Genomic DNA, 14,577 nt, shown 5'->3' with positions numbered 1-14,577 from the left:
GGTATTTAACCAAGGAAATAGAAAACAATAACTCAAAAAGATATGTGCACCCCCATGTTCACTGCAGCATATTTACAATAGCCAAGACATGGAAGCCACCTTAGTGTCCACTGATGGATGAATGCATAAAGAAAATGTGGACACACACACACAATGGAATATTATTCTGCCATGAAAAAGGAATGAAAATTTAGAGTCGTAGATGTAGAAAACAAACTTATGATTACCGGGGGGGAAAGGAGGAGGACGGATAAATTGGGAGATTGGGATTGACATATACATACTACTATATATAAAATAGACAACTACTAAGAACCTACTGTATAGCATGGGGAACTCCATCCAATACTCTGTAATGACCTATATGGAAAAATAATCTAAGAAAGAATGGATATATGTATATGTAGAACTGATTCACTTTGCTGTACAGCAGAAACTAACCCAACATTGTAAATTAACTATGCTCCAATACAAATTAATTAAAAAAAAGAATGAAACGTTGCCATTTGCAACAACAGGGCTGGACCTTGAGGGCACTGTGCTAATCGAAAAATGTCAGAGAAAGACAAATACTGTATGATCTATCTCACTTACATGTGAAATCTAAAAAAAAAAAAAATTGAGCTCACAGATACAGAGAACAGACTGGTGGTTGCCAGAAGTAGGGTGGGGGTAGTGAAAGATGCTGGAGGGAGTCAAAGGTACAAATTTCCAGTTATAAAATAAATGAGTCATGGGGATATACAGCATGGTGACTATTGTTAATACTGTACTGCGTATTTGAAAGCTGCTACAAAAGTAAATCTTAATCTGAAACTAATATAATGTTATATGTCAATTACACCTCAACTGAAAAAAAATAAACCAAGCATCCTAGATGACTCTTGCGGTCTGGTGAGGCTCAATCCCTGTGGTCTGGGATTCCAGGTGAGAGGCTGAATGAGGGAGGGGTGGTGAGCCCAGATAATCTGAGCAAGCAAGCAGGACTTCCTGTAATTCTCATTCTTGAGCAAACCGAGTGGCACGTGTCTGCGGACACTGGCCATCGTCAGCAGGGCTGTCCAGCTGCTGCAGAAGACACACTTACCGTGCAACGACTTCATTCCCAAGGTGTAAGAAGGCCTCCGCAATGGAAGAGACTTGGGGAGAGAAGGGTAGGTGCTACTGAAGAGGACATCGTTGGGCAGGGCTTGGTCCAGAAGCGAAGCCCTTGAGGTGAAAAAGTGCTCCCTCTGGCCGCTGTAAATACTCTCATCGGACAGCGTTCTGTGCAAGGCCCGCCTTGAGGTGGGAGTGGTGGGAAAGGGAGACTGAGGAGAGGAGAGCGCGTGGAACTGAAAGACAGCGTCAAGACAACAGAAAGTCAATCTTCTGGGTCACACACCCAAGACCGGGGGCGGAGGATGGGTGCTTTAACAAAATCACTCTGGTAGACACAACCTTTCAAATCCTGGAGCCCAACAAGGAAGCCTCAAGGTCCACCATCATTGTCTACATCCTTAAGGGCTAAAACAGGAGGTCTGGGCGCCGCATCCTCACAGCCCAGCATGCTGGCTGCAGCCGATCAGTGCTCAGTACAAAATTCAGACGTGGGATTAAGCAGATTCATCACTATCGTGTCATGGTTAACAACAAGACTTTAGGATCAGACAAGTACGGGTTTTATTTGAATCCCGCGTCTTTGACCAAATCATGTTATTGCTCTGAGCCCAATTCCTCGTCTGTGAAATGGGGCCACCTCTCAGGATTATTATGAGGATTCCATGAAGCACTGGACTGAGCACAGCAGTACGTTATCAGTGGTGTTACGAAATAATGTTACGGTCCCCAGCGAGACAGCCATGGTGCCAGGAAGGTATCCTCAGAAGCCTGTCAAGCGATTGCCTGTTTGCCAGGCAACAAGAGCCTTTGATCGTCACAATATATTCACTCAAATAATAGGTGGCTTTTGAAAGCATCGACTACTAATATTATATTTAATGAGCTTGGGAGATAATTTATTTTTCTGGATGGATTTCTATTCGTGAAATAAAAATAGGGGAGTCATCTTTATAAGTGACAAGTATTTATACAGTTATATATAAATGACAAAAGCTCCAGATAGCTGTTTCTCTTGTTAATGTATTTTGCCTTTGTGACCAGATTTGATTTTTATTTGAGATTTTTCTACAAATAGCAAGCTTCTGAGAATTCCATTCACGGAGAAAAAATAGACACGTTAACAATATTGAAATATCCAGCATCCTGCAAGCCAACAGAGTATGAGGTCCATTAACAGAGTTATCCTGGGGCTTCCCTGGTGGCGCAGTGGTTGAGAGTCTGCCTGCCGACGCAGCGGACACGGGTTCGTGCCCTGGTCCGGGAAGATCCCACATACCGCAGAGCGGCTGGGCCCGTGAGCCATGGCCGCTGAGCCTGTGCGTCCGGAGCCTGTGCTCCGCAACAGGAGAGGCCACAACAGTGACAGGCCCGCGTACCGCAAACAACAACAACAACAACAACAAAAAACAGAGTTATCCTTATTCAGTTCTTCTTAGTTAACGGTTCACCTTGGCAGGGAGAACAATGTGGAGAACAGGTGAGGATGTGAGTAGGAGGGCTGAGTCACTGCTGGCAGGAAGCCACTGTGAAACTTTCCATGACACTTTGAAGGTATAGAGAGATAATGATATGGCAATGCCTCCATCTAGGAGGCTGAGAACAGATCTGATGCTCAGACTCATTCATGGGTTCTGAGGTCTAACACGCTTCCGGTCCAACAAGCCAAGGGTTAATCAAGTCAAAGCTACCCACAGTGTGGTATGCACAGCTGCAGCATAAATATGAAAAAATTATTAATCAAATGCATTGTAAATGAGCCCCAGGTGTAGCCAACTGTGTTCACTTTTTAAAATTCACAATGAGTTAAGCCCAAAGTACATACGTGCTTACCTTGAAAACTAAGCTGTTGTGATAAATGCTTTGCGAGTCTTTAAGTGGGAGGCGACTTGGTATGGAAATGATTTCCCTTCTCACTTCACACAGAAGAGTGGGCATTAGAGAGGTTAAATGGCTTGCTAATTGTAAATTTAAAAAAAAAAAAAAAAAAGCGCTTCCCTGGTGGCGCAGTGGTTGAGAGTCCGCCTGCCGATGCAGGGGACACGGGTTCGTGACCCGGTCTGGGAGGATCCCACGTGCCGTGGAGCGGCTGGGCCCGTGAGCCATGGCCGCTGAGCCTGCGTGTCCGGAGCCTGTGCTCCGCAACGGGAGAGGCCACAACAGTGAGAGGCCCGCGTGCCGCAAAAAAAATCACCTCCCTCCACCTGCAAGGTTCTAGAACTCTCACATAAGGCTCCTGCCTACTGGACCAGATTTCAGATCTCTCTATTCAAAAACTGCTCTCAATCATTTTTAGCACATCTGGGTTTGGCAAAGGGACTTCCTTTTCCAGTGACTATCCCCACCCTGATGGTTTTACAGGAGGGAGATTTTCCACCAGTTCTAGTTTCAGCCTCTTTGGGAAATGTCAATATACTTCAAGGTAGTAAACAGCTACCTTGAAGAGATCCTTTGAGCAGTGAGATTTATTCAGTTATAACATCCTGCACTAAAGGGAGGCAGGGGAGGAGATGGAAGGAAGCAATCTACCTAGATGCTTTCTATCCGTTAAAAAATAGCAGGACCTAGCCTGGGCCAAGCACGTTGGGGCGGCTCCTGACCCCAGCCCTCTTCAACTCCAGTCTTAAAGGTATGTGCACCTATCCAGTCCCCTAGGGCACCCTCTGTCTTCCTTGCAGGTCAGACCTGAGATCGCTGAGTGGTGCTGCCCTGTGCCGCCACACCCTGGGAAAGACCCACAATACAATGGGTGGCAGACTTGGAAGGGATTTTAGAGAGCATCAGGAAGGGGGATCTCAACTGTGTTCCAAGGAGCCCTAAGGGTTCCTCCCAGCATCACTGCCTGGGGAGAGGAGATGTTCAGGTGGGACCCAAGAGCCCAAGGCACCCCACCCCTCCCATTGGAGAAGTTCTGCTTTCTTAGTTCTACATGTTGGGCTGCCATGTGTAACTAACTGTATTAGGAAGAAAAGGGTTCCTGAACTTTAAAATCATTTGGGCACCATTGATCTAGTCTGGTCTTTTGTTTCAAAGCTGAGAAGCAAGGCCTAGAGAGGGGGTGTATTGCTTCAGGTCCGTCTCCTTCCCCTCCTCACTCTTTTCACTCCTCCCGGCTCTCAGTGAAACGGGTTACCTGCACTTGCAATAAGCAAGTATCGGCTCTTCCTGAACACCAGAGCCGCATGAAGCCTCCTCCTTTGGTCTGTATCTGAGAGTACTGGCTGGAGAGCAAGGCTCTCAGTTTGCACTACCTACTGTCTGTTCACTTGCCAGACTCATGCAGCCCTCGGGGAGAATACAGTGATCCCAGCTCTGCCTGCCAATGAGCTTTCGTAGAATGTTAATAGCTCTGCCCTTTTCCTTGAGATACGAGTTCCACAGCAGCTGCGCGGGGTCCTGCAGCCACCCACCTCTCAGCTCCAGCCTGCCCAGCAGAGCCCTGCCACGTCCTGCAGCAGATATCTCACTCTGCTGGCAAACGAGCCAGGGAATAACCCCGTCATTTGATATTCATGATGGCTCACTGCTAGCACCTGCTATCTGAGAAAGCCAATGTGGCGTGAGTGGTTTCCAGGTATCACAGCCCAAAGCAAGCTACTCCTTGTACCCTGAAGCCTGATGCAGTGGCTCGGAGCCTTGAGCCAGGCATGGCCTGGAAGGCCTCTCAAGGGCATGTTAGCCTTACTGACACAGCAGAGGCACGGCCATTCAGATGATAAGTCTCACAAGACACGCAGAGCCGCTTAGCTGAACTCATCTCAAGCCAAGCCAAAAAGGATGAAACGAGAGAGAAAACAGAGCATATTTCCAGCTCCTGCTTCCAGCCTTTTCACCATAATAGTTTAGCCAGCAGAAGCATTTTCTTTGCAGAGGGTCTCACGGTAATAAAGAATGTGCATTCCTATTTCAAAAAGGAATGTTAAAGTAATTCACTTTGGAAACAAAAGCCAAGGCCTGAATAAGGGCAAGACAGACATTTGCTTTCAATTATTTCCACTGCATGAGTAAATCAAAAGGATGAAAGCTCTGAGCTTGCTCCTTTCCAAAAATGTTAAACTAAGAATCGGTGGAAAGATTCCTTTCAGGGCAGGTTTTATTTTCCTCTAACCTCAAAGGAAAAATCTGAAATAATTTTTGTTTTGAAACTGGTAGTTAAAAACTTTAATATACCTCTTTGGTTTTTGATGGATAAAGAAAGAAGTTTCAAGTACTATCTTTTGCAAGGTTGCTAAGGAAACCATTTGTGCCCTGGGTGATGAGTCAGAACTGTTAAGTGCTGGCTTATAAAATAGAAATTACAGAAGTCCAGAATGGCAAGTCTTTAAAATGATTTATGATGTTAATGTTTATAACTCATTGATTTCTCAGCAAAACTCCAGAATGGTCTTTGGAGCACATTTCATCTCTGTAAATGTTGATTTGTAAGTTTAGGAGGTATATCTGACCTGTCTGAAGGAAGATGCACACACACGTGTGGCACACGCATATACAGAGGCATGTACGTGTGCACATAAACTAGAATGGTGACGAGAAAGCCTGGCTGAGACGAGACCACACAGCTCATCCAGCTGAGCATGTCTCTCACCCTCTGATCACAGTTTGAGGATGGTGAGTGGTTAAGGGAATATGTCAGCTTCCATTTCCCATCAGTTCTCAAAGGTCTTCTTAAATTAAGCTTTCTAGTCACTTCCAAGAGACTACAAATCATTTAACTAAGAACACAGAGAACAGAAAACATTAAAGTTTGTAGCCATGACCTTCTGGGGAGTGGACTCCCTTCTCTTGGGGCCACCCGGTACACTGCAGACAGAAATACCAAACGCTTGGCGTGAAATACCTTTGGGCCCAGCTAAGCCAACACTGGCTCTGAGCCTGGGAGCGTGAGACTGCACATTTTAGAGGACAAGAAAGCAGAGAGCCTTAGGTGGGCTTCAAGGGTCCTCCAAGCTGAGGTGAGCAGAACAAACCCTTCCTTGTGGTCATGCAGGAGTCTGGCCACCAACATACCCACCAACTCTGAGCAAGTTCTCGGGACTTGACGGGGAGGGTGGCTGGGTTCCAGAGAAGGCATTTCTAGTCTGGAATTCTGAGAGTGGAGAGATGGCTTTATGAAGTGAAGAGAATCTGGAAAGTTCTGAAGGTAAACGTGCAGACTTACGTTTGCTGGACTGAACAGCATGCAGTGTATGGCTGGTAGGTCTGCCTGGCCGGGGGCAGGGGGCAGAGGCAAGGCCAGAGTGCAGGGTGCTGTGGACACACACAGGGCAGGAAACACACTGGGGGCTACTGTGGAAGGAGGACGAGGACCCTTCGGACAGAAAGCGCTAAAGCCCTTTCAGAAAACTTTCTGTCTGACGAGGGAGCCATGGGTGTCTCTGCAGAGTTCTGAGAAGCAACGTCATCCGAGTAATAATGTCAAGAAAGTGTGGCCTGTGCACCGTAAGTAGGATACACTGGAAGAAAAAAAGCCATGCGGGTACGGACAGGTTAATATAAACACGACTCAAGAGATGTGGCTGCAGGGACAGAGCATCTGGAAAACATGTGGACCAATTACTGGGACAGTCAGGTGATGGCGGGAAGTGGGGTCTGATGAAGAGGAGCCTGGAACCACCACTTCCTGGAGGGTGCAAGTGCCCCGTTCGGTCTCTCTCTAACTGCTATTTACCCCAAGTTCTACCCTGTACCTTAAAGTTCTTCTGGGATTCAGGAGTTGGGCTTTCCAGATTGATGAGTTTCTTGAGATCCTCCTCAATGGTGGACTTGGAGGTTGGCTTTGGGGATGCCCGGAGGTCCCTGGTTGAGGCACGCAGCCTGGTGTGGGCTATTTCATTGCCATCACTCTGATGACGCCTTGAAAGAAGGGGAAGAGAGGGTAGAAGTTAAGTCGACAAGGTTGACTCAAGGGCACGATGGGCTCTGAAAGAGGTAAGTCAATGGAGAGCTATTAAAGGAGAGAAAAGGAGAATCACTTCTGTTCAATTACATTAGAATCTACTCAGATAAATGCTTGTTAGAGAAACAAGACCAATTTGAAATACAAAATAAAAAGCCTGAAGAATAAATCACTCTTTCATAGGAAACTATTAACTACATTACGCCAAAATTAGCAACAGACTTATTAATAAAAGCCCACAGGGTATGAAGCCCAAATGCAATCCTGGTACAAACAAAAACAAGGTCACTGACTGAGTCATTTATTTTTTTTGTCAAAAACTTCTTTATGTTCAGAGGTGGTCACTTACTTTCTAACAGTCCCTCTGGTGCCTCCTGGCCCATTTAGGAATTGCATGGGAAGGCTGTGATTAATAGCATCAAAGGGACAAGTGTGGTCTTAGCACCAGAGGGACGATTATTCTGAAGTTTGTTCTTCAGACATACTCTTTCCTAGGAGACTTAAGATTCTCAAATCTGAATGTTTTGCAATCTATCTTATTTAAGGAATGTGTCAGAGAAACAATTTAAGACAAGTTTCACTTAGGGGGGAAAAAAAAAAAATCTCCCTACCAAACCACCCTCTTCCTAGCCCCTAGCCCGGCCTCCTCTCTTGTAGGAAATTGCCCCAAGCTTTTCTGTTCTCTGTCATGTTAAAAGCAAAATACCCAGCAAGAGGGCTTCCCTGGTGGCACAGTGGTTGAGAGTCCGCCTGCCGATGCAGGGGACACGGGTTCGTGCCCTCGTCCGGGAAGATCCCACATGCCGCGGAGCGGCTGGGCCCGTGAGCCATGGCCGCTGAGCCTGCGCGTCCGGAGCCTGTGCTCCGCAACGGGAGGGGCCACAACAGTGAGAGGCCCGCGTACCGCAAAAAAAAAAACAACAAACCACAAAACAAACAAAAAAAACCCAGCAAGAGAAGCAAAAGAATCCTTACTTTCTTGTGTCCATAAATCCCACAGAGTTTATGGTTCCTTCAGGTTTCTTCCATCCAATTAGGTACTTGCTAGTAGCGCCCTGGCGAGGGTAGAAAGTCCTAGGACCGGAGGAGGAGGAAGATGAGAAGGAAGGAACGAGCTGCGAGGAGGTGGCAGGATGCAGTTCTTCTTTTGGTGAACTTCTGGCACTGGTGAAGACAACTGGGCTGGCAGAGTGTCGGGAGCTCAGGGTACTGAGGAGAAGCAGGACAGAGACAAAACGGCGCGTGTGCGTGTGTGCATCCTGGGGTCAGTATGTCAGCTATAAAAGCGTCGTCCAGGACAGGGGTTATGGCCAGGTTAAAGAACAATGAATATTTCATAAAATATTAATGGGGCTGGCTGGCCTTCCTTGCTTTCTCGCTTTAATTTAAATGTCTGCTGTCAAAGTGAAAGATGGTGACTGGGGCTTATTCTGCACTTTAAGTTGAAAAGTAAAAATAGTTAAGACAGTCAGGGACACTCTGAAGTATGCTAGCACCGCTGAAGTTTGTGACGGTGAAGTCTAGAAGAGGCAGGTCGTAGGGGGGAGCCGGCAGTAAAAGGTCTGGAGGTATCAAGGGCTCTCTGTCCTCCCTTCCTCAGAACTAAGGGTCATGGTGACATTCCCCAGGCCCGAGCTGAAGAGGGGAGACAAGACTGGATCAGCCATAGAGCTCTCTACACACTCACGTCCAAGGCCAAAGGGGCACCTTGAGGTCTCCTTCCCCATGGCATCTATCAGTAACATTGACTCTCTACAAAGCTGTTTATCAGATTAACCTGGACCATTACCTTACAACATACACAAAAGTTAACTCATAATGGATTAAAGACTTGAATGTAAGACCTGAAACCGTAAAACTCTTAGCTAGAAGAAAACATAGGCAAGTAAGCTCCTTGACAGTGATTTTTTGGATTTGACACCAAAAGCAAAGGCAACAAAAGCAAAAATAAACAAGAGGGACTACATCAAACCAAAAAGCTTCTGTGTAGCAAAGGAAACCATCAACAAAATAAAAAGGCAACTTACTTGCAGCGGACACGGGTTCGAGCCCTGGTCCGGGAAGATCCCACGTGCCGCGGAGCGACTGGGCCCGTGAGCCACAACTACTGAGCCTGTGTGTCTGGAGCCTGTGCTCCGCAGCAAGAGAGGCCACGACAGTGAGAGGCCTGCGCACCGCGATGAAGAGTGGCCCCGCTTGCCACAACTAGAGAAAGCCCTTGCACAGGGACGACCCAACACAGCCAAAAATAAATAAATAAATAAATAAATTTATATTAAAAAAAAAAAGGCAACTTACTGAACAGGAGAAAATATGTGCAAATCATGTATCTGATAAGGGGTTAATATCCAAAATATATAAAGAACTCATACAACTTAGTAACAAAAAAAGCAAACAATCCGAATAAAAAAAATTGGGGAGAAAATTTGAATAGACATTTTCCCAAAGAAGACATACAGATGGCCAACAGGTACATGAAAAGATGCTCAACATCACTCATCATCAAGGAAATGAAAATCTAAACTATAATGAGACCTCACACCTGTTAGAATAGCTATTATCAAAAAGATAAGAAATAACAAGTGTGAGCAAATATGTGGAAAAAAGCGAACCCTCGTGCACTGTTGGTAGGAATGTAAATTGGTGCAGCCACTATGGGAAACAGTATGGAGGTTCCTCAAAAAATTAGAAAACCAAACTCCTAGATACAGAGTAGTTGTCAAAGGTGGAGGCTGGAGGGTGGGTGAAATGGCTAAAGAGGGTTCAAAAGATACAAACTTCTAGTTATAAGATAAATAAGTCCTGGGGATGTAATATTAGGCATGGTGATTAAAAATAAAAAACTGTTCATCACCAATGTATTTTAAACTTTGGTTAGAAATTACAAAACTCAAGTCCTGTAGGACTCAAGGAGAAGACTACTCATTGTACCTTTAAAACTCAGGCAGAATTTTAAATAAACTAGAGATGAGAATTTAAGCTAACAACAAACCTAGAGGGCCTTTAACTGCAGGATTTCCGTACTTCCTTCCCAGTGATCTCATGCGACCTACGGTCACACCACTTGAGCCCTGCTGAGTTTTCCAGCTTAGGCTGAGGCCAAAGACAGGTCACTCCAGGGAACTTTGTTACTGAAGGTTTAGTTAACAGGATGTGGTCTCAAAGCATGCCTCACTAGCACTTCCATTGGTCAAAATCTAATGGTCCTGCTCTGAATAAAGTATGGACTTTAGTTCATAAGAATGTATCAACATTGATTCCTTAGCTATGACAAATGTATTATAGTGACATAAGATGATGAGAACAGGAAAAAATGGGTAAAGCGTACATGGGAACTCTCTGTACCATCTTTGCAACTTTTCTGGAAATCAAAAACTATTCTAATAGAAAAGTTCATTATAAAAACATAAGCAAAAAGCCAAAACAAAATACAACAAAAAATAAAACCCTAATGGTCTAGAGATTTTATATGTGTGTGTGCATACATACATGTACAATATATATATACACACACACGTACATACATACATACACACACACATATACACACATCTGAAAATGAATCTTGAACTCCACCTCAAACCTTACACAAAAATCAATTCCAGATGGGCTGTATATTTAAATGTAGATCTAAAGATTCTGGAGTGTAACATGGAAGAACATCTTTATGATAGAGGCAGAGACTTCTTTAATAGGATCGTAAAGGAAATGATTGAACCCCATTAAAATTAAGAACCATTCATCAAAAGACAAAGAGAATATATGTAAAACATATATACAACAAGGGGCTCCTCTCCATACATAACTAACTTCTACAAATTAACAAGACGGACAACCCAACAGAAAAATGGGCAAAGATCTGGAAAGGAAGTTCACAAAAGAGGATATCTAAAAACCATTAAACACTGGTGCTCAACACTACCAGTTATCAAGAAAATGCAAATTAAAGCCACAAAGAGGGACCACTATACGCCTACCAGAACAGCTAAAATTAAAAAGACAATATCAAGTGCTAGAAAGGATGGGAAGCAACTCATCCACTGCAGGTGGGTACTTGTTACAACCACTTTGGCAAACTGGTTCACAGTCTCTGCTAAAGTTGAATATGTGTAAATCCTATGCAAGCAATTTCACTCCTAGGTATATACTGAAAAGAAGTGCATATATACACGTACCAAAGGACATGTACAAGAACCTGTATTATCTCCAAACTGGAAATACTCCAATGCTCATCAACAGTAGAGTGGATAAACAAATTGTGGTGTGTTCTCACAATGGAAATATAATACAGCAATGAAAATAAATGAATGCTACTTACTTGCAACACACGGATGAATCTCCCCAACATAATGTCAGCTTAAGGACACCAGACACAGAGTAATACATATGGGATGATTCCGCTTACACAAAGCCCCCAAATAGGCAAAATGAGTGTATGGCTTAGGATTCAGGATTGTGTTCACTTGGGGAGGAGGGGGAGGTGACTGGGTGGGCGGGCATGTAGGAGGAATGGTGTCTGGATGCTGGTCAAGTTCCAGTTCTTGATCTGGGTAGCGATGACATGGGAAGTTCACTTTGAGAAAACCTAACCCAATGTATATTTATGACCTGTGCCTTTTTTTGTACTCATGTTATACTTTAATGAAAACACACCCACAAAAACAAAGCAAAAACAGATGACCTGAAAGAAGGCCATGTCAGTCCCTGAGGCTCTGCAAAGACTGGAGAGAGGGGGACAGAGTGTCGGGGGAGGAACAGGACACAGGGCAAAGGTGATCTCGAGGGTTTTCCACACTAGCTGGGTCTTAACACTTCAGATTAAATATAACCATCTCCTTTATTTCTGTATCTAAGAAGGAGGAACCAGGTTCAAACTTCATAGAAAATATAACTTAAAAAATGACTAGCCATACCCTAATAATCCCTCTAACAATTTTCCCCCAAAGATTTTTCTATCTAGGGAGAAGGGGAAAGAAAAGACCCCCTCACAAAACCTCAAAGGGCAACATAACTTTAAAAGCAATTCTATCTCATTTAGTTTTTACCCCTTGATAACAGATATCCCATTTGTTTGCTTTGAAAATTAAGGGAATGGGACTTCCCTGGCGGTCCAGTGGTTAAGACTCCCCGCTTCCACTACAGGGTACGCACGGGTGCAATGCCTGGTTGGGGAACTAGGATCCCACCTGCTGCGGGGCGACGCCAAAAAAATCAATAAATAAAATTAAGGGAATGCAAAACTCTTCCATTAGTGTAGTAAATTATTGATAAATCAATAAGAACAAAATAATAGTAGGTCTCTGTTACGGAAAAGAGACTAAAAGTGGAAAGGTGAACCAAAAAGAAAAAAGCAGGGAGAGACACATAAAGATAGAGGCAGACAAGCCCACAGACAGTAACACCAGACACCCAGGTTAACGGCAATTGCATTATCAGCACAGGGAGCATCAACCCAGAGAAGCTTCTGAAATACCAAGAGTGCAGCCTTTGGGATACTTTAAAGGCATATGACAGGTTTGCAGCTATTTGTTACTTAGCGACAAGACCTAATCTTTAGTTTGCAGATTTTTTTCACCCAGCTATACCTACCTCATACACATTTGTAGCCCAGATGTGGAGATGTCTCAAGCCTCAACCCTGGTTAGTGTCTGAAGCAGGTGCCAATTAAGTGAAAAACAACGAATTAGGGTCTAATGTACTCACCTCTCATCTTGGATAATCACGTGCTTGCTTCACCTGCCTTGACTGGTATCCACAAGTGAGTAACGTGTGTTTGAATGACTCAAGCCATTCGTCCTCATCAGTATGTTAAGATACAGATTGTGGTGCTTCGACCCAGAGATTGATTCGGGAGCTTGGGTGGGATGGGGTACATGAGAGTTTGCACTTCTAACTTGTTCCCAGGTGATGCTGTGGCCCTGACTCAGACCCTAAAAACCACTGTACCAGAGGTACATTTGACTGTTCATAGTTTACATTTCTCATCAATAAGTATCTTGATGTGATAACATCGGTATTCAAAACCCTGGGGCTTTCAAAGACTAAATGTTTGGTCAAAACAGAAATAATTAACCATGAGAAAACACAGTAGATCGCAGTCTGTTAATTTACAAATCTTTCCTCCATGTTTTAGGAAACAGCTATGATGCTTTTAGTCATAATGTATGTACTGCATAAAAGGGAGCGTTATGGAAAAGGTTTAGAAACATCAAAGGCAAGAGTAAAGTATACAGCATATACAGTTCCTGGAGCTCTTTCCTTCCTATGTAAATTCAATTACTACCATTATTTCCCTGAGAGGCATTTAATAGGTTTTGTACTCGATGATAAAACTCTGAAGGCAGAGATATCTTTGTATATTTAACAATGCCAGAATACAGTAGATTCTCAGTGAGATACTTACTGCACAGAGGGATTCTCTTTAGTATTTACAAAGCACACTATATATTTAATTTCTTTATCTTGTTTATCATATGTCTCCCCCAGTTTAAATGTAAGCTCCATGAGGGCTGAAATTTTTGACTGTTTTGTTCACTACTATATTCTCCCTGCTTAGAATAGTCCCTGGACATTGTAGGCATGCAATATTTGATGAAGGAAACTGTCAAATGACAAATTAGCCATCTGTTTTAAATGCAAGGGAGAGTTGTGCACAAAGATAGTGTATTTTACTCATACTCTATTTAAAACTGGATGTTGCTTTCTTTTTACTGCAAGAAATAATTAAATCTACAGAGTATGCTTCTGTTTACAAGTGTATTCTTAAAAGGATAAATGCTTAATTATCCATAGACCCCAATTATTGGTTTTATCTGTGACCACAGACCCTGATTATTGGTTTTATCTGTGAACAGGGCAGCTGACACTAGCTCCCAGGTGTGAAATGCCAGCACACTTTTGTTCACTAATGGTTATAATCAAGGACAGCCCTACTTAACAACAACTGATTAGATTTGGGAACCATGGTAAAAGCAAAAACAAATCCATTGGTGGTTCTTCCTTCTTTACTGTGTACAACTCACAGCACGAAGGTGAGCACTTTAGTTTGTTCACCTGTCCCCTAATTCGATTGTCACAGGAGGATCACCTGGGAGCTTTAAAAATACACATCCCTAGGCCCTAATTCCAGAGATTTAAATTTGACAGAGTTGGGGTGGTGCCTGAGTTGTGTATGTTGGCAAAAATCTCCCCCAAGTGTGCACATCCATTGAGAACTGCTCGAATCTAGGTGAATTATCGTATTGTTATGACTTCATCAAAATCCAGCTTCACACAGTCAAGATCAAGAAGGGGACGGCATCAGAGCAGTGTTTCTGCAGCCATGAACTCTGGTCACCTGCAAGTGTTGATGTAAATAATGATTCCTTGGCTCACGTCCCATCTCCTAGAGCCCCAGAAATGTGTATTTTAACAAACCCCCAAAGGACTCTCACGTTCCCTAGAGCTTAAGAACTACTGCATTAACCCCTCAACTCTTCTCACTCCACAATGGGTTGTCTCCTCCTTCCTCTGTGGCCCCCTCCCCCGGCCCAGCTGTGTGTGTGTGTGTGTGTGTGTGTGTGTGTGTGTGTGTGTGTGTGTGT

The 14,577-nt window shown here is 44.0% G+C and overlaps 1 protein-coding gene across 14 annotated transcripts in view; it reads right to left on the bottom strand.

Moving 5' to 3' along the window:
* Positions 1-14,577, bottom strand: part of SIPA1L1 (signal induced proliferation associated 1 like 1) — a 377,878-nt gene that overhangs the window by 24,293 nt on the left and 339,008 nt on the right. For 13 of the 14 annotated variants that reach the window (XM_029239481.1, XM_029239493.1, XM_029239494.1 and 10 more), the window contains 3 exons: positions 7,970-8,203; positions 6,786-6,951; positions 1,088-1,334 (listed from right to left, as the gene is read on the bottom strand). In XM_029239481.1, coding sequence (XP_029095314.1) covers positions 1,088-1,334; positions 6,786-6,951; positions 7,970-8,203 — 647 coding nt within the window. The remainder of the gene's footprint in view (positions 1-1,087; positions 1,335-6,785; positions 6,952-7,969; positions 8,204-14,577) is intronic. The other variant, XM_029239492.1, reaches the window with a different exon arrangement.

Source organism: Monodon monoceros, unplaced genomic scaffold, assembly GCF_005190385.1.
Source record: "Monodon monoceros isolate NGI ecotype Baffin Bay Population unplaced genomic scaffold, NGI_Narwhal_1 Super_Scaffold_21, whole genome shotgun sequence".
Taxonomy (NCBI): Eukaryota; Metazoa; Chordata; class Mammalia; order Artiodactyla; family Monodontidae; genus Monodon; species Monodon monoceros.
This window is presented reverse-complemented; position numbering and strand designations above follow the sequence as displayed.